This window comes from Bidens hawaiensis, unplaced genomic scaffold (genome assembly GCF_021521415.1).
Source record: "Bidens hawaiensis isolate Kalapana, Puna unplaced genomic scaffold, B.hawaiensis_p1.1 tig00027544_1, whole genome shotgun sequence".
Classification (NCBI taxonomy): Eukaryota; Viridiplantae; Streptophyta; class Magnoliopsida; order Asterales; family Asteraceae; genus Bidens; species Bidens hawaiensis.
The window spans coordinates 212,289-229,991 of record NW_027494460.1 but is presented as its reverse complement, the minus strand read 5'-3'; the positions used below and the strand labels follow the sequence as shown (position 1 = coordinate 229,991).

The 17,703-nt window shown below is 35.6% G+C and overlaps 3 protein-coding genes across 4 annotated transcripts; 2 read left to right on the top strand and 1 right to left on the bottom strand.

Annotated features, from left to right (window-relative positions):
- The first annotated feature begins 733 nt into the window (after positions 1-733).
- Positions 734-2,518, top strand: LOC143575596 (uncharacterized). Its single transcript, XM_077059923.1, has 4 exons — positions 734-893; positions 982-1,057; positions 1,211-1,383; positions 2,221-2,518. The coding sequence occupies exons 1-4, from the start codon at positions 778-780 to the stop codon at positions 2,294-2,296; spliced, it is 441 nt and encodes a 146-aa protein (XP_076916038.1). The 5' UTR covers positions 734-777; the 3' UTR covers positions 2,297-2,518.
- Positions 2,519-8,786: 6,268 nt separating this feature from the next.
- LOC143575581 (uncharacterized protein At1g65710-like) lies at positions 8,787-10,563 on the top strand. Its single transcript, XM_077059914.1, has 2 exons — positions 8,787-9,707; positions 9,791-10,563. The coding sequence occupies exons 1-2, from the start codon at positions 8,787-8,789 to the stop codon at positions 10,361-10,363; spliced, it is 1,494 nt and encodes a 497-aa protein (XP_076916029.1). The 3' UTR covers positions 10,364-10,563.
- Positions 10,564-10,620: 57 nt separating this feature from the next.
- Positions 10,621-13,589, bottom strand: LOC143575582 (ras-related protein RHN1-like). Of its 2 annotated transcripts, none has more exons than XM_077059916.1 (8): positions 13,421-13,589; positions 13,262-13,339; positions 12,993-13,160; positions 12,503-12,551; positions 12,325-12,398; positions 11,243-11,336; positions 11,016-11,131; positions 10,621-10,799 (listed from the first exon to the last, which is right to left on the bottom strand). In XM_077059916.1, the coding sequence occupies exons 1-7, from the start codon at positions 13,457-13,459 to the stop codon at positions 11,031-11,033; spliced, it is 603 nt and encodes a 200-aa protein (XP_076916031.1). In that variant the 5' UTR covers positions 13,460-13,589; the 3' UTR covers positions 10,621-10,799; positions 11,016-11,030. The 2 variants fall into 2 exon arrangements, with proteins under 2 accessions (XP_076916031.1, XP_076916030.1); XM_077059915.1 differs by having other exon boundaries at positions 10,621-10,811; positions 11,031-11,131.
- Positions 13,590-17,703: the final 4,114 nt, after the last annotated feature.

The window sequence follows — 17,703 nt, the reverse complement described above, 5'->3', positions numbered from 1 at the left end:
CACATGCACTCTCCTTGCATAGCTCACTGGAACGCCCTTAAACGTATCATCAGGTACTTACAAGGCACCACCGACTACGGTCTTCATCTCCGCTCCTCTTCGGCACTCTCCATTCGTGCCTACACTGATGCTGATTGGGCACGCTGCCCAGATACTCGCCGCTCAACATCCGGATATTGTGTCTATCTCGGCAACAACTTGATTTCCTGGTCCTCTAAGAGACAATCCACCATTTCCCGCTCTAGTGCAGAGGCCGAATACCGCGGGGTTGCCAACGTTGTCGCAGAAATATGTTGGCTGCGAAACCTACTACTTGAGCTACACCGTCCCCTGACCAAAGCCTCCCTAGTCTACTGTGACAATGTCAGTGCTATTTACTTATCAGGCAACCCGGTCCAGCACCAACGAACCAAACACATCGAGCTCGACATCCGTATACTTCACATGCCATCCCGTTTTCAGATAGCTGACATCTTCACCAAGGGTCTTCCCCGGGTTCTCTTCGATGATTTTCGCTCCAGTCTAAGCATACGTTCGCCTCCTGCTTCGACTGCGGGGGTGTAATGGACATAACGGATGCCTCAAATCACGCCTAAAATCATGCTCATATTTATAGTATTGTAATCAATGTTTTATGGTAGGCATTATCTCCAAAAATAGGAGATCCTCTTGTATCTTTATATACGGTTATTGTAAATGGAATAGACAGGCAATTAATCAATTCTACATTGTTGTCTAGAATCCTCACATTCAAGCCACTCACCGTCGGATAAAACTATGGCCGGAATAGTCGAGCTTCTACCTAAAGAATACGGCTACATCATCCTCACACTCGCGGCCTACTTCTTCGTCAACCTCTACATGCAAATTCAAGTCGGCAGAGCCCGAAAGAAGTATCAATTAATATTTAATAACACTCTATTCCTTTAAATTTTCAGTCCCCTTAAACACCAATTCTAACACTTATTTCTTTTTATTCAGGTACAACGTTCTTTACCCAAAACTCTACGCTACTGAACAAGACACCAAAGATCACCAAATCTTCAACTGTATTCAGGTTTTATTAGTTTTCTTCTTCACCAATTTTGGAAGTATATTAATATATATGTTTAATAAGAGAGGCACGTGATATGTGGTGTAGTTAAGGTTTTTGAGTAATAATAATATTTAGGAGTTACGAAATTATGGTGATTTGTGTTTAATAATGCAGAGAGGGCATCAGAATTCGCTGGAGAGTTTGGCTATATTCTTTGTTTTGATGGTGGTTGGAGGGCTTAAACACCCGCTTATATGTACTGCTTTGGGATTAGCTTACACGGTGGCTCGGTTTTTCTACTTCACTGGTTACTCATCTGGTGATCCTAAGGGCCGGCTTCCGATTGGGTATGTCAATTGTCGATTTAACTCGTAAACGCAGGTTGTTTTTAATCAATTTGGATTGTAATTCGGGTGTAAATAAGCCGAGCTTGAGCTTAACTCGTTTCAAGCGTTTTCTTTTAAGCTTGGCTCGTGAGTTGTTTTCTCAAGCTAGAGCCTCGGCTTGGGCATTGCTCGTTTGTTATTTATTAATTTATATACACGTTTTTTTATTATTTTTCAAGCTAGAGCTCGGCTCAAGCTTGTGTGCCAACTGCCATCCCGCCCCCCCGGCTCAAGGCTCGAGCTTGGCTGTGCAATGTGAAATTAACAATAGGATTAAATCCAGCTGTTCACGAGTCGAGCCAGGGTTGTTTCGAGCTCAGGCTCGAAATTAAACGGGGCAACTCAGCTAAGGCTCTAGTTCGATTTTGAAGCTAAGCGAGATTAAGATCGAGCCAACGAGACGAGCCATGATCGAGCCGAGCCTAGGTCGATTTTGGCTCGGTACAAAAATGAGCCACCTCAGCTCAGGATGCTTCAAATAAAATTTTTTTAGCTAGTTTTATTCGAGCTTTTATCGAGCGAGCCACGAGCCCGAGCTTCAAGCCTCGAGCTTTTTCAACAGCCCTAGGATAAAAGAGTTAAAACTTAAAAAATACACTAGGTTAAGGCTTTATGAGCCTAAACGATTTTCCCATACAAGGCTCGAGCTCGGGCTCAATAACTAAATGAGTTTTGTTTGCTGGTTAGGGCTTGCTAGTTTTGAGCTTTTTATTGATCTGATCTCGAGTAGCTTGTGCACGCCCCAGCTTGTTTTGCACCCCTAATTGTAAATTTTGGTTTGATTGTTGTTGTTTGCAGGGGGGTTAATGGTATTGCACTTTTGGGGTTGGTGATTGTTAATATATCGTTCGGGGTTAGTCTTGTTCAGTCGTAATTCAGAACCATTATTACTCCAAACATAGCTCTGTTGATTTCGTTCCATTTGTATTGTTCTTGAGAAGACTTTGATGTTGGAAACCGCAATTGTACCATTAATAAGTTGTTCAGGAGACGGCCTAAAATGTGCGTCTCTAATGACGGTTATTTGCTGAACAATGTAACCTTCCTTTAATAGTCAAGCGATTATTGGCTTTTATGAAATTTAGACTTGTTGGCCTCTTCTAAATGCCATTGTTTGTTGTTGGAGATGATGTTTTATTATGCATTTAATGACGGAAAGTTATAGTTCAGGATAACACAGTGATCATAACAATATTGAATCTAGCATTCTGATCAAGATATTGCTTTGATTTGTTGATCAAAGTGAATCATAATATACATCAAACAAGTCAACAATTGTGCACTACATGTCTGTACTTGTTTAAATTTGATTCTAAGTTTTAGGAACCTTATGGTTCTTAGAGGCAAAACCCTTTAGTTATGGGGTTCTACCCATTAGCAGTGTGAGAGGGCAGCGCCCCTAGGAGTAGGGTCCAAGGGGTGGCAGCCCCTAGTTAGGATCGATGTTGAAAACTTTTTATTTAAATAAACATTTCCCATAGAAAATTCGTTAGATTTTAAATTTTAAAAAATTACATAAAAGTCTAATGTTGGAATAAAACCTGTTTTCATCCTAAACTCGACCCTAAATAACCAACTGAAAATAGTTGTCGCCAAAAACTATATATCAATCAATTTTAGGGTAAGCGAACAAAGAAACCAAATATACATATTTGTTCTTTAAAATCTCTCCTGGTTTTATCTAAATGAAAATTTGTTTATACCATCGATTTGTTTTAATATGAAGGTGAACCATGATTATCTTAAGACATCAAGTACTACGAGAACACATGTTGTTTGGCGTTTGCTCTGAATTAAGCCTAGCAAAATAGGTTCAGTTACTCTTTCATAAAAGAATTAATCTGATCACAAACTTTATTCTCTATGGTGGCTATGGTGTAGGTGGCATCGTGGTTACAGCAACGACAGTTGTGTAACTAACGCCATGGAGATGGTGGTAGTGGGAATTGTGTTGGTGGTGGTCGCGACATACTGAGAGTGGTGGCAATGGCTCGATAACAATGGCCCTCGAGACAACAGTAGCAGTGAAGGTGACAATGGTGATGGTTGTTTTAGTTTTTTATTATTTAGAATTTGAACTAAATATTGTGTGTGAATATGCAATCCTATGGCTAAAGTCCAATTGAATCCCACTTTTAGGAGTAGAGCTGTCACTTAAATAAAGTTTAAATAAAGTTAAAAAAATTTGTAGATATTATCTAAGTTTGAGTCTTACCAGTCTTGGCCCGGCCCTAACCGGTTTTTATCAGTCTGAATTTTCTGTATGCTAAATTGGTTTATGGTAATCGGTCTAGTCCAAATCGGTTTTGACCAGCGTGCTACCAAACTGGACCGGTTTAAAACCCGGGCAAGTGCGTTTTATTAAATTGATAATGTTGTATGTGATAAGAACCGTTACTAGCAGTAAATCCAAGCACGTAGGCACAAAACGAGCAAATACAATCACTGAACATTTGGGTTGCCATATCCTTAGACTTGCAAGCTAAGGCTAATCAAAGTATCGGATTCTGATTTGTGATAACTTACGTCCATGTGAATGATTAGGATGTATTTGATTCTTGGTTGCGAGAACTTGCTTCCACATAGCTAATTTAACGAGTATTTCATCTTGGGTTGCAAGGACTTGATTTCCTTACGTTGATTACTTGATTAGTTATTTTTTAATATACTAACAAGGAGTTTGATTGAATTTGTACAATATGACTTGGTAGGTTGACGTATGCCATGAATCACATTACACTTGAGTGTATAGTTAGAATAATGCACACTAATCACTAACTTGTCTAGTGAATACCTAGATTAAACGCGTCATGAATTGTGGTGTATATTGAATACTTTCAAGTTTCTAACACTCATATTAAATTTCGATGGTTGAATATTAGAAAAGGATGAGATTACAAAAACATTATTATATATATATATATATCAAAAAGCATCGCACTCATAAAAAAGACTATTTATGAAAAGTCTAAATATGAGCCGTTGGTTGTCACCACGTGGAATCATCTTTCTCCCTGTAACTTCTTTGCAAAATGGTTTTGTGACCTCAGCTGTACTTCACCATGGTATTATGGAGCACCAACTGTAGACAGAGAACGACAACGATTCGTCGCCGGACTTTGCTTCTAGGCGACGACAACGGCGGTTATGATCGACGGCTGCCCGGTTGCGATGGTTCAAGGTGACTCCATTCTTCGTCGACAAGACGGTTGACACGGTTGCGTTAACGCCAGTGTTTCTCAGCCTCGGTGTCTTCGTCTCCCACCGCGATATCAAAGGTAACGCTTTTTTTTTCTTTTTTGGTATGAAGATTTTGCTAATTGATTGTTTAATTTCACCTCACCCTATCTATCTTAATTAGACCTAATTTAGTTTTGCGTTTGATATCAACATATGTAACTAGCCCTAATTCTCCAACTGCGCACATCGGTACATGCACCGATTTCTTAAAATTAGTGTTATGTAGTTAGTTAGAACAATTATTTTTTTGTATTAGGTTCCTGATATTGAGCGATTTGATACCCATTAGTGATCAGAAGAGAGATACAACATAATTTTTGCTTAGAGGTAAATCAACTAAACATTAGGATACTTCGATTCAGATCAATATTTTAACGAGATCAATATTTTAACAATGATTATCTAAGTAAACCGGTGTGGCGGTGTATTTTCTAGCAGCTAATAGAATGCGTTCAATATTTGCATGGAAGACGACAAGAATTTGAATGCTCATGCCAAGGTTGGAGTTCAGAACCATCCAAATTAATACGCTAGGTAAGGTTTATCCATACTCATTTAAACGACTGCATTTATACATCCATTGGACATTTGGTTTTACAGACAATTGTTGGCATAAATGTGGTTAATTGCTTCTTTCGTTAACTTTGAATTTTCATAAGATGATGACTAATTTGCTTGAAAGTCAAAGGTATGTTAGTGTTGAACTTTATATTCAACAAAAGATTATCTTGAATTAGAGGCTTATTGTTATATTATGTTTTGGATTTGTGAAAATAATACACAAAGCTATCAACAAGAATTTAAGAAACACTTTGACATTTAAAGTTACACTAATGGCAAACTTTCACAAAGGACCTCTGCATGAGTTGTTAGGTTTGCTTGAAGGTATTTTGAAAGGCAAGTCTTTGGAGCGAATATAGACGGTTCATTTTATACATGCGAACCGATAAATACGGTAAGTCATATAATATTTTATATATTATATGATACGTCTTTGTATCAAACTGACAGTGTGAATAGTTTTGGCTTTTTACTTTCCACTCATTATAGTATCCTTTACATTTTATTTCACTTTGATTTATGTATTAAGTGTTTATAAAAGAAGATTTTGTTTTACACAATGTTGTAAAACTCGCTAGGCGGTCCCTAGGCGGCCGATCCCCTTATAGGGAGTACTCGGAGTACTCAGGGAGTACTCGGCTTGTACTCGGACATGATAATATAACATAAAATAATTATTGGATATTATATATATGTTAAGATAAGCATAATTCATGTCAAAATAAGCATAATTCATATGAAAAAAAAAACATAATTCAAAAAATTCATGTTTTGTTGTTTTTTTAACTTTTTACTAAAAAATAAAAAATAAAAAAAATTAGAAAAAATAAAAAAATAATAATAATTTTTGGCCAAGTTGACCTTGGAGGCCGAGTAAACCCGAGTACTCCAACTTTTGACCGAGTTGGACCTTGGCGAGTAATGATGGCCGAGTTGGGAAAAGGCGGCAAGGTTGATGTCCGAGGACCTTGGAATCGCCGATTCCAAGGCCTTGGAATCCGACTTTTACAACACTGGTTTTACATTATGTTTTAAGCATAATACTCTAAATGCTTTTAATCGATAATTTATATTATGAATTTTCAATGTAAGATACATATATTTTTTGTATGTTGTCACTTCACTGTGCTAACTTTGGGTTTGTGTTTATTATTGTTTGTATTGATTATGTATTCTTATATATAGGATTGGTTTGTGTAGCGACTATTTTAAATTTGAATGTAACTCTAACGTGTTAGGTTTTCAAATGTTGAGTCTTTGCATGCAAGTTTTTTAGCCTTTGGTGCTTTTAATACTTGGGTAGCTGTTTTAGAAATAATTTTTAAGTTTCCTCTGTTGTTTTTCAGGTGTTATACACAACGTTCATAGGCCCAACAAAAGTTATTAGCTGTCGGTGAAGAAACAGCCTATGTAATTACATTTGTACAGGTAGTAGAGGCAAGTCTTGAGACTGCATTGGTTAGGAGTCAAAGAAACTAAGAAGCAGTTTTGGAAAATTATTTAGTTACTTCATTACATGTAATTTTGTTATCGATTTTAATCGTGTTTTACGAAATAGAGAACTAACCGTATATCCATCATTGTTATCATTGACGATCTTTAACATTTCAACGAGAGTGTCATAGCGTTTCAAAATTGGTTGTTTTCTCAAGATTTTACGTCTCCGCGGTAGCGCGCTGTTCAAAAAACTTGTATAAAAATATCAATTTGGGGAGTTAAAACAACAAAACATCCGGTAGCAAAAATGAAAAGGCAAACTAACGACGATATACATCTAATCCAAAAGGCAAAAGGTGATTTGTGAATGTAAAAGGTGTTACAAAGGTTTGGCTCCATCCAATAAAAGAGGGGAAAAAAACCCCAAAAATAGCCCATATATAATTAGTGTTTCCAAGTTTATCCCATATAATTCAAGTTTTCAATTTTATCTCTTTGGTGTCTCGTCGCCGACGACATGATAGCGAACACCGATAACATGATAGCGAACAGCGACGATGCGTTATTGAAACAAATAGGATAACGACACGTGGCACAAGTTGGCCGGAATAGGTCGCCGCGACATGTTATATAACATGACGCCATGACCCTACGTTAGTGATAACATGACGCCATGACCCTACGTTAGTGATAACATGACGCCAGGACCCTACGATAGTGATAACGCTGAAACGACATGTTAGGTTATATAACATGACACCGGACCCTACGTTAGTGATAACGCATCGCTGCTACCCTACGTTAGTTAACAATAACACATCATCTGGGCCAAAGAACACATCGCGGCGACCTATTCCGGCCACGTGTCGTTATCCTATTTGTTTTGGTAACACATCGTCGGTGTTCGCTATCATGTCGTCAACGACAAGATACCAAAGGGATAAAATTGAAAACTTGAATTATAAAGGATAAACTTGGAAACACTAACTATAAATGGGCTATTTTAAAAATTTTCCCATAAAAGAGAGATGTGCATTTGCTCCATAAAATATGTGCTAAAATAGCCTTAAAATATGTTGGCTTATAAAGTTTTTCCATGTTATCTTCATATCTTGTACGCGTGTATAAACATCATTTTAAAAAGGAAAAAAATTAATTTTTTAATTAAGTATTTGTTTTAGTAAAAGTTGACCGTTAGATCATGTGTTATGATTCATTCTCTTTATTTTCCATCATTAGTCGTGTATGCGTCACTTCAACGCCATCTCAACGTTTTCTCTATTATTCAAATCCACCACTCAACCTATGTTATACTCTATTCTTCATAATTCTCCACTATTATATTATTTAATATGAAAAAGAAAAAGAAAAAAAAATTGGATGAGCTAAAGAAGCCACGTGATCGTGGTCATGCGGACCCCATCATGCATGAGGGGAGGATGGAGGCAAAGGTGTTCCCCCCACCCCCCATGTGTGATGGATTGTCCACATAGAACTATTGAGAGGGGGGATGCCGCATAGCCTTAAGATTATAGCTCAAGCAAAAAACTTGTTCTCATACTAGACCTGTATAGAACTCGAGCAAACTAGTTTTATAACAAAAATATCAATACATTTTCGGTTATTTCTTCGATTGAACACCCCTTACATGAAGTGGGAAACTTGGGGGGGGGGGGGGTGGGGATAAGAGTTTATGATGACTTGAAATTTAATTTGAGTTTATCTGATTCAACTGACATAATTGACATTAATTAACTTTTCTAAATCAATTTTCAATAAGTTAGAAATGACGCGTTGCTTGAATAATGTTCTATTGAATAATGTTCTAACTTGTAACAAAATTGCTTGAAATGATAGTTTAAGTCTCAAGAAGACAAGAAAAACAAGGTATCTTGTAAAATTTGCCCATTTAAAAATGCCGTTCTGAAAAAGATAAGAAAAAAAAATTCAAAAAATGTGTGTTGGTTACGAAGCATATGGGGTAAAATTTCAGTTACCACCCTTGAAGAAAGCCCAAAATTACAACGGCTACTTCCACTCAAAATCAAAATTTGAATTCTTTCTTATCCTTTACTTTATCCATCTTCCACCTTCATCTCTCTCACCACACACACACACACACACAAATGGGTGCTTGTTGCAGCAAGACTCATGACACCACAATCACTTCTAAACCCACCCCACCTGAGAAAAACAACAACACTCCCATTGCAGCTTCACCTACACCACCACAAACCCTTAACAAAGATGGGTTTATTCTCAAAAATCGAAAAACCCATGAAATTGACAGACACCCAGCTCCATCGATTGACCCAAACAAAACCCCTGATTCCGATTGTTCAAAATCGGCTATAACCGAGACTGTAGGATCTATTGGTGCCCCGGTGAGAACTTCTAGTTGTACCAAAGAAGAAGTGGATGCAATTCTTATTCAGTGTGGCAGGCTTAGCCGGAGCTCCTCCGGCGTCAATCCGGCTGGCGGTGAGACGCCGACTCGTGGCCGGAGGTATTCGGGTTCCAAGAGGATTTTTGATTTTGATGATGAGGTGGCAGTGGCAGTGGCAGTGGCAGTGGAAGTGGTGGTGGATGGTGAGACTCACCGGCAGCAGCAGCCGAGGGCTTCGTCTCCGTCTTCATGGAGAAGAAGCCGGGAAAGATCCGGTAGTAAAGAAAGAGGAAGCGGGACCGGAGGAAGGCGAGTGAGTCGATCCCCGAATCGACGATCGGAATCACCGGTTCCTAATGCTACTGCCAATGTAGCTGCTACTAGTGGTAACAATCGGCCTGGGAAGATGGTGTCGGTCCCTGCCACCGATAAGACTGGCGGTGGAGAGATTGCTGCTGGTGTAGTGAAGAAGACTCAAGTGAAGCAAACTGTTGGTGAGGCGGCGGTGGTTGCAATATCCCGAGCTGCCAATGTTAGGGCTTTGAATGAGAATCAGAACCCGCAGCCATTGACACTGAGCCGAGGCAATTCGCCTTACCGGAGGAACCGGTTGGGTGAGATCGATACCAATGTTGTCGGGCTTGAGCAACCAGGCAGCAAAGTAAGCATACCAAATCCATATGGCTCGGTTTTATCTTATGTTTAGAGAGTTTTTGGTTTTATAATTATATATCTTGTTTGCAGAAACCGAACGGTGAGAAGACGATGATGACCAACAAAACCGAACAAATTGTATCAAGAACCCGATCTTCACGGTTATCTCGAGAGCTAAGCATCAGCCCGGAGACTTTAATCAACCCGAGCCCGAACCCAAACCCAAACCCACCATCCTATGCTAGTTTATTACTTGAAGACATTCAAAACTTCCACAAGAACCCATCCACTTGTGTCAGCAAGGCGAGCACTGGCTCCGATGATCAGCAACTCAAGGTGGTTAGTGATGACATAATGGAGCCTGGTCTGCACAAGTATGTGACCGTTAGAAGAGGAAGTCGCGGTGGTGATGCAGATACTGGAGAACAGGAGTCATCAGGGAGTAATAGCTTTGCAGGCAGTCAGCAACTGAGTTGGATGTTGTCTTCTTGGGAGTCGAGTTCAGGTGACTCGGCTGATTGCTGGACTTCTAAATCAAGGTCGAATATAGAATGTGAGAAGAGTGGTGAGTATCCGAGGAATGGAATAGGGCGTGGAAGACTAAGCGGTCAAGGCAGAAGCGCGTACTCACTGCCTAACAATGCCACTTTTGGTTCGATATAATTGATTTGTTGGTTTGTTTTGTTTGTTGCACACTTGCAACTGTTTTAATGTATTTGACTCATGTTTTTAATCTCATAAGAACCATGATTCTTGTTTTTTCGCCTTGTGATGTTTGTGCGTTTTAAGGAACGAACCGTCGATTTAACATTGACCTTTTTAATACTAGAACTAGAATATGGTATATTGGCTTGTTTAGGTCTATGATGGCATCTTGTACAAGATGACCTTGACAAGTGGCGTATACAACTCGGCATCTGTTAGAACACCAACACAATAGCATCTTTATAACAAGAATTACTCATACAAGTCATCATTTACAAGTTCAAACAAGAAATGCCACCAAGCGTGTCACAAATTTACAATCTTTTATCAGATAATAGAGAATGTCCGGATTCCACGAGATTGTAGGCTGCTTCCACACACATTCATAGCTACAGTAAAGTGACACCTGCCAACGAGGTTAAGTTATCATCTAACTGGTATAATATGCAAGCCTAATTTACTTGTTTAATGTTTAATCATTCAGAGACTCAAGGGTAATTCGATATCAGAAATCACCATAACCAACTTATTGTGTTATACTTTTATTAATACCAAACTTTCATACTATTCAGGTTTAGTTTAAAACAAAATTGCATAAAGGTCGAATGAGAATAAGAAAATTTACTTATGAACAGCATGATGCAGCACGGGCTCCTTCTGCGGGTCTGTCCACAAGAACCATACCAGCTGGGTTTTGAGTAGGTTGAGCTCTAGGGAGTCTCTTGGCTGTTTCAAACAGCACGATAGAACCATATCAGATAATTTGATAAAATCAATACAAGGGTAGTAATAACATGCGCAAGTTTACATGGCTTCCAAGCATTAAAGTATGCTTACCTATTTCATGAAATATGTCATTAACATTAGCAGCAGTTTTAGCAGATGTCTCCATGAAGAAAAGACCGTTTTCATCCGCATATGCACGAGCTTCCTGCAATTTAAGTAAGCATGTAAATACCTGACTAGTTTACAACTCAATCAACATTTGACATTGATACGGGTTAAGTCTAAATACTCTTACAGTAACCATCAGGAACATATATGTGATGTATATGGTCCAAAACATGTACTTTAACAAGCAGAAGATAAATTACGACAGTATTATGGATTTGCATGCAATGTCCAATGTTGCGATTACTATTCAGATGGGCGCGGCACATAGTTGTATGCTAGTTAAAAACTTAAAACCCGTTATAATTCGATTAATCATGCAAGTTATAAAATTTAGATAACAGGAAGCAACTTTTTTAAGAATAATAACCTACTTTACTACTCAAACTTCAAAGAATCTGAAATCTCACAAAACACACTTTTATAGATCTATATGATAATTTACAATAAGTTGTTTTCTCTCACTAATCGACAATACAAGATAACAAAGGCATAGATACTTTTTAGAATTTAACACCTCAATTAAATTGTTCTATTAAATGATAAAAATTTGCATTCAACAACTTTCAAATAGCCATGATTCATGTGACATGATGAGTAGAACAGTTAGCTTGGACAATATAAATAATGTATTATATACAGCATGTTGTAGTGACATGATACTAAAATGGAATGTCCCTAGCTGTCAACATCTGGATGTATTGAAAGATGTTGATACAACTTGAAGAAAAGTTATAATATAGAGAAATACACATTAATATATAACAATCTTGACAGGTCATATATTCAAAAAAAAAACGTCATGTATTTTTAGGTTCAAAGAGAGTCTCATCATGTCATGTTTGTTCATAAAAAAAATGTAAAAACAGAAAACATCTGTAGAATTTTAATAAAAACTAACTAAATAACATTTCTAGTAACCAATATTAATAATCTAGGTTTGCTTTAATGCTATCTCCTAACATGAACAATCATTCAATCAAGGAAGTAAAATTCACACAAGTATAAATGGGAAAAGAGATGCATACTTCTGGTGTCACGTTCCGCTTATCTTCCAGATCAGCTTTGTTTCCAGCAAGTGCCATAACCATGTTAGGATTACCTATACCAAAAACACACAATAATATATATAACTTGTTCTAAGAATTAACAGAGTGAAATCCCTTCTAAACTTTCCTATAAAATCCCAAAACTTATTCTGTTCACCTTGCTTTTGAAGCTCTTGCACCCACTTTTTAGCCCGTGTAAACGACTCCTAAAATAGTCATACAAACAGCAAGTCAACTCAAATTCCAAACACATAACAAAGAATAATAAAAAACCCTTACGAAAGAAAACAATCCAACTTGACATACAATTAACCTTTTGCCAGAGTTGTAGAATTCGCTAGGCACTAGTCAGGCAGTGGGGTAGGGACTAGCGACAGGACTAATCGAATTGAAATTTATATTTAATTTTTCAAATATAAATATATATAGCAAATTTTATATATAAAATATTCGATTTTGACCGATTTTAACCAAATCACGATCAATCAACGACTAGTTGGTGGACGCCAAGGCGGGATATTTACAACCATGGCTTTTGGTATAAAAGATAACTCAAAAAACCAGTTATAAACAATTAAGCATAATTTTTTTTGAATAAGAAATTAAAATTTACTATAAACTTAAACTCAATTACATAACAATCGTACCGCGCTAGTAATATCGTAGACAATAATCGCGGCCGCAGCGCCTCGGTAATACATAGGGGCCAAACTATGATACCTCTCTTGACCCGCGGTATCCCAGATCTCAAACTTCACCGTGGCATCATTCACCGCTAGTGTTTGAGAAAAAAACGCCGCCCCAATCGTCGATTCCTTCACCACAACAACAAACAAACAACCGATCAATCAAATTGAAACCCTAGAAAGTCAAAGTCAAAATTAAAAAAAAAAGTCAAAAATTGAAGAAAACTCACCTGGAATTCGAGAAATTGGCCTTTGACGAAACGTAGAACGAGACTTGATTTACCAGCTCCCATGTCTCCAAGCAAAACCTAGAAATTATAATTATTGGAGTCAAATGAAATTGAATTGAATAATAGAGTGATGAATTGAGATGTAGGATGAGTGATTACGAGTTTTGCATTGAGATTATTGTGGCCGATGGTTGCCATATTGATTGATTAATTGATGGATGGTTTGATCAAAATAAGGGTTTTTGGTTTGGTTTGGTTTGGTTTGGTTTGGTTACAAGACAAGAGACGTGGAAAGTTGGAGAGTTGAAGAAAAGAAATGTGGCGCAAACAATACCTAACTATATAAAGTATTCGCGCATTCGTAAACATGGAAAAGTATTTATCTTTGAGTTTATTTTTAATTTTAATATTTATTAAAACCGGTTAACAAAAACACGAATCTGGATGATATTGTATTATTGTTTAGGTTTGTTCGGCACCAACACTAAATCAGAAGGAAAAAGTAAATTTGTAAACGTCTAAAAGAGTATTATCACGTGTATAACTTATGACTAATTTGGTGGGTATTGGTTATGTATGTCATGGTATTGACACTAGGGTGTTCAAAAATATCCGAATCCGAATTATCCAAAAATTCGAATATTCGAAATTTCATATTCGGATTCTGATATCAATTTTGAAAATTTTCGGATATTTCGGATATCCGAAAGTTTAAATTTATTAATTTTTTAATTATTCTTAATATTTAAATATATGTTGACTTATTGACTTTGTAAGGCTGCTTCTCTCCTCAACTATCTAATTTACCCCTGATCTAAATTCCAAACCCCACATCTGGATACTTTTACACCGCCTGTACGTCTCCCATGGCCACCACAACTCCATCTCCGTTCACATGCCTCCACCGAGTTATTCCAGCAACCGCCATCACCGCAACAGATTAGGTACACCGGGTTTCTGGTACGGTCTTCATTTCAATGTCAATGGAGACTGAGAAAGAGATTGGGGACCGGCACTGGTTAACCACGGTGGTTGGTGGGATTTTAGTTTGTGGACACAAGACGTATAAATTTGTAATCTGTGTGTATGAAAATTAGCAATAAATATTTTTTATTTATTTCGGATATCTGATTTACTATCCGAACAATTTCGGATATTCAACCTTCAGATATCCGAAGTTTCGGATTCGGATTCGGATAGTGATTTTCATTATCCGAAAGGTTCGAATATCCGGTTTTGAACAGCCCTAATTGACACTAAACCTAGAAAATAACTTATTGGACGTCTAAAATCGTAGTCACATTCGTATGTTTTATAATAAAAAAGACATGTTTAACACAACGTTTATTTAGTCGGTGTCAGTTAGGTTTATAACGGTACTGAATCTAAACATACAAAATAGTTTTATCAAATAAACATATTTTCAAATAAAAGGAGAAAAAACATATCTGAATAAATAAAATTTGTATTAAATCTATGTATAATTCTTATTATTAAAAAAGTTAGTCATAATCATATGATGGAATACTTTTGATCTTAAAATTTTAGAAATTGTATGCACATTGTGACACTTTCTTTTTTAAATGGCCGTTTATAATAGATGAATTCAAAAGTAAAACTTTGTTTTTTAAGTGTCATTTTAGTACCTGTTGTTTGATCAACTATGCAACTTTAGTACCTGTTCTTTATATTGTGCAAATGACTACCTCAGTTTCAAGAAACTTGCATTTTTAGTACCTTTTTTAACCCCGTCAATTTTCATCTGTTAAGTCCAGGGTATTTGCGTAATAAAGATGATGATGAGGGAAAGGGTTCTAGAACACTTAAATTTGTAGATGGAGATGAGTGTTTGAATAGGAGATTGAGGAAGAATCTGATGAAGATGATGAAAAAGTATGGATGATGAAAAAAATTATTATTATCATGATTTTTTTAATATAAAAAGGGGAGAGAAAAAATAAAAGAAAACAAATAATAATGAAATTACGCAAATACTCTGGACTTAACGGATGAAAATTGACGGGGTTAAAAAAGGTACTAAAATGCAAGTTTTTTGAAACTGAGGTAGCCATTTGCACAAAATAAAGAATATGTACTAAAGTTGCGTAGTTAATCAAACCACAGGTACTAAAATGGCACTTAACTCATTTTATTTTTAAAAAGTACCACTTTGAAGTTGATGGTTCTTGATGAATTCATAATTTCAGGCGTTCTTCTTTTGATCTTCCAACTAGACATATATTGCATAGAAAAACAGAACATATTCTAATACTTTTTTTTATTGTAAGGTTTTATCCATTTCTAATTCTATGAATACAAAAGTGTTGTATAAAAGTAGGGGTGTCGGTCATGTTTAGGTTACTAAGTGTTGTATTTGGAACGAGTTTAAGTGATCTTAACCTTATATCCGATTACAATAGGTCGTCTAATATTTGTCCTAATACCCATTAGGTATCTATCGAGTAATTACTTGTCATGTATTAGGCAATAAATAGTGTGTTTCGGATATATACTATATGGTATATTATGTCCATGTATACTTTAGAAAAATCGGATGTGTTATATATTGTACTAGCTTGAGACTCATGTACGTACTATACGAGCAATTAATTTCAATAAAATATTTAATAAATAATCAAAACTCACTTTAACAATAAACTGTTCGTACCCTGTAATACGAAGTCATTGCACGGTACAATTTACAACAATTTGAAAATAATCAATTAGTTGATTAACTGACAGTATCTGTTGTTATGTTTCTTTGTGACTACATGAGTTTTATAAAAAAACATAACATATAAAAAAATGTTATATAAAATAGAAATAGAGAAAATTCATGAAAATTTAAATATTGAAGGAAACTAAAATTGTTGGGATTTTTAAATTTTTAAATTTTGTGATATAATTGACTTTTAAAATTCTAATATGAGATTTTATTTTCTTAAAATATATATTTGTTAAATTTATATTATTTAATAAAGGAATAATTATATTTAAAAAATTGTGAGAGTTAATGTGGTGATAACAACTAAGAAAAAGCGGTTGTTTTTTTTATTAAAAGTATAAATAGATACACTATAAATTGGGTTGGTAGAAGCAAAAATACATAATGGCTATATTATATACCACGTATCCTTAAAATAAAAAAGAACAATGGAAATTATGTCAGCTAGATTGGTTAAAGCAGTCATAAATGTGTTAAGTTGGTGAGTTGGCCTGCTCAGTTAAACGAAGTTGAATAAATCAACTAAAAATCAACTTAACTGTTAATGTAATCCAAAACATAGTTACTTTAATATCATGCCAGAAATTGATGCCCGTATAATATCGAAACAGATAGCCCCTCATTGTATTTCTTAAAAACGTCTATCCACAAAGTCATGTAATATTTTTAGTGATGGTAATTTTTTAATATTCTTACAAACACATGTTAATTTTTCATCTTTTTCACGGCTAAAAAGAAGTCACATTTTTTAAGTTGTTCCTCTTTCATTTTCCACACACCTAATCAAGATTTTAATACACACCAGACCAGATAAATATAACTTGGGTCTTGGTAAATAAATTTATTTGAATTTCGATTTTGGATCTATATCCAATAAACCTTAAAATTTACTTAAATACAAATGAGAGTGTGGAAAGGCCAAGAACGGTTCAATCTCTGATGATATATATGATCTCTTAACAATTTATAAAAAAATGTTAATTACAAATGTAGTATATATTTTTTTGTAAACATCTTTTATATATTAATTATGTAAATATTATTTTGATAAGCTAATGAAAAATGTATAAATATTATTGTTGTATTATAGGTACAAGCAACACACGGGCTGAAACATGAAACATAAAATAAAATCAATTAGGTTTATAAAGTAATAAAGATGCTATTGAGAGTAAAGGTTTTTAAAACCTTGACTAACACCACTTTTTTTACGGGAGCGGCCATTTGGTTGGATGAATTATTGGACGAGAAAATTTAAAAAACGGTGTTTAGACTAGTATTTAAAAACAAAGAATTACTATGTAATATTCTTATTGTTATTAATTTAACTTATCTGTTTATTTTAATTTTTGTTTAGTAAATAATAATTTTAAAATTAACAAATATTACTGTATATATATTTCATACATATGGATATGTTTCACGAAGAACTAATCTAAAGTTAAACCAAGTTAAATCACAACGCGCTAGTTCGGATAAACAAGTTAAATATCCATTGTATACATGGTAATAATGTAGCGTTTTAACTAGTCATTGGCCCCAAACCACAACACACGATCTAGCCCTTTTTATTTATTCATTACATATATATAATACTAGGCTATATGCCCGTGTGACACACGGTTGAAAAAACAAATTATATATATAATACATGAATAAGTATATATATTTATGATACATGAATTTTCAAATTGTAATAACGATTTTTCTTATGATA

Coding starts and splice junctions, on each gene's coding strand:
- LOC143575581 (XM_077059914.1), top strand. CDS start 8,787: ATGGGTGCTTGTTGCAGCAAGACTCATGACACCACAATCACTTCTAAA. Junction 9,708..9,790: donor TTGAGCAACCAGGCAGCAAA/GTAAGCATACCA, acceptor TCTTGTTTGCAG/AAACCGAACGGTGAGAAGAC.
- LOC143575596 (XM_077059923.1), top strand. CDS start 778: ATGGCCGGAATAGTCGAGCTTCTACCTAAAGAATACGGCTACATCATC. Junction 894..981: donor GTCGGCAGAGCCCGAAAGAA/GTATCAATTAAT, acceptor CTTTTTATTCAG/GTACAACGTTCTTTACCCAA. Junction 1,058..1,210: donor AAATCTTCAACTGTATTCAG/GTTTTATTAGTT, acceptor TTAATAATGCAG/AGAGGGCATCAGAATTCGCT.
- LOC143575582 (XM_077059916.1), bottom strand. CDS start 13,459: ATGGCAACCATCGGCCACAATAATCTCAATGCAAAACTC. Junction 13,161..13,261: donor GCCAATTTCTCGAATTCCAG/GTGAGTTTTCTT, acceptor GTTGTGGTGAAG/GAATCGACGATTGGGGCGGC. Junction 11,132..11,242: donor TGACATATTTCATGAAATAG/GTAAGCATACTT, acceptor TGTTTGAAACAG/CCAAGAGACTCCCTAGAGCT.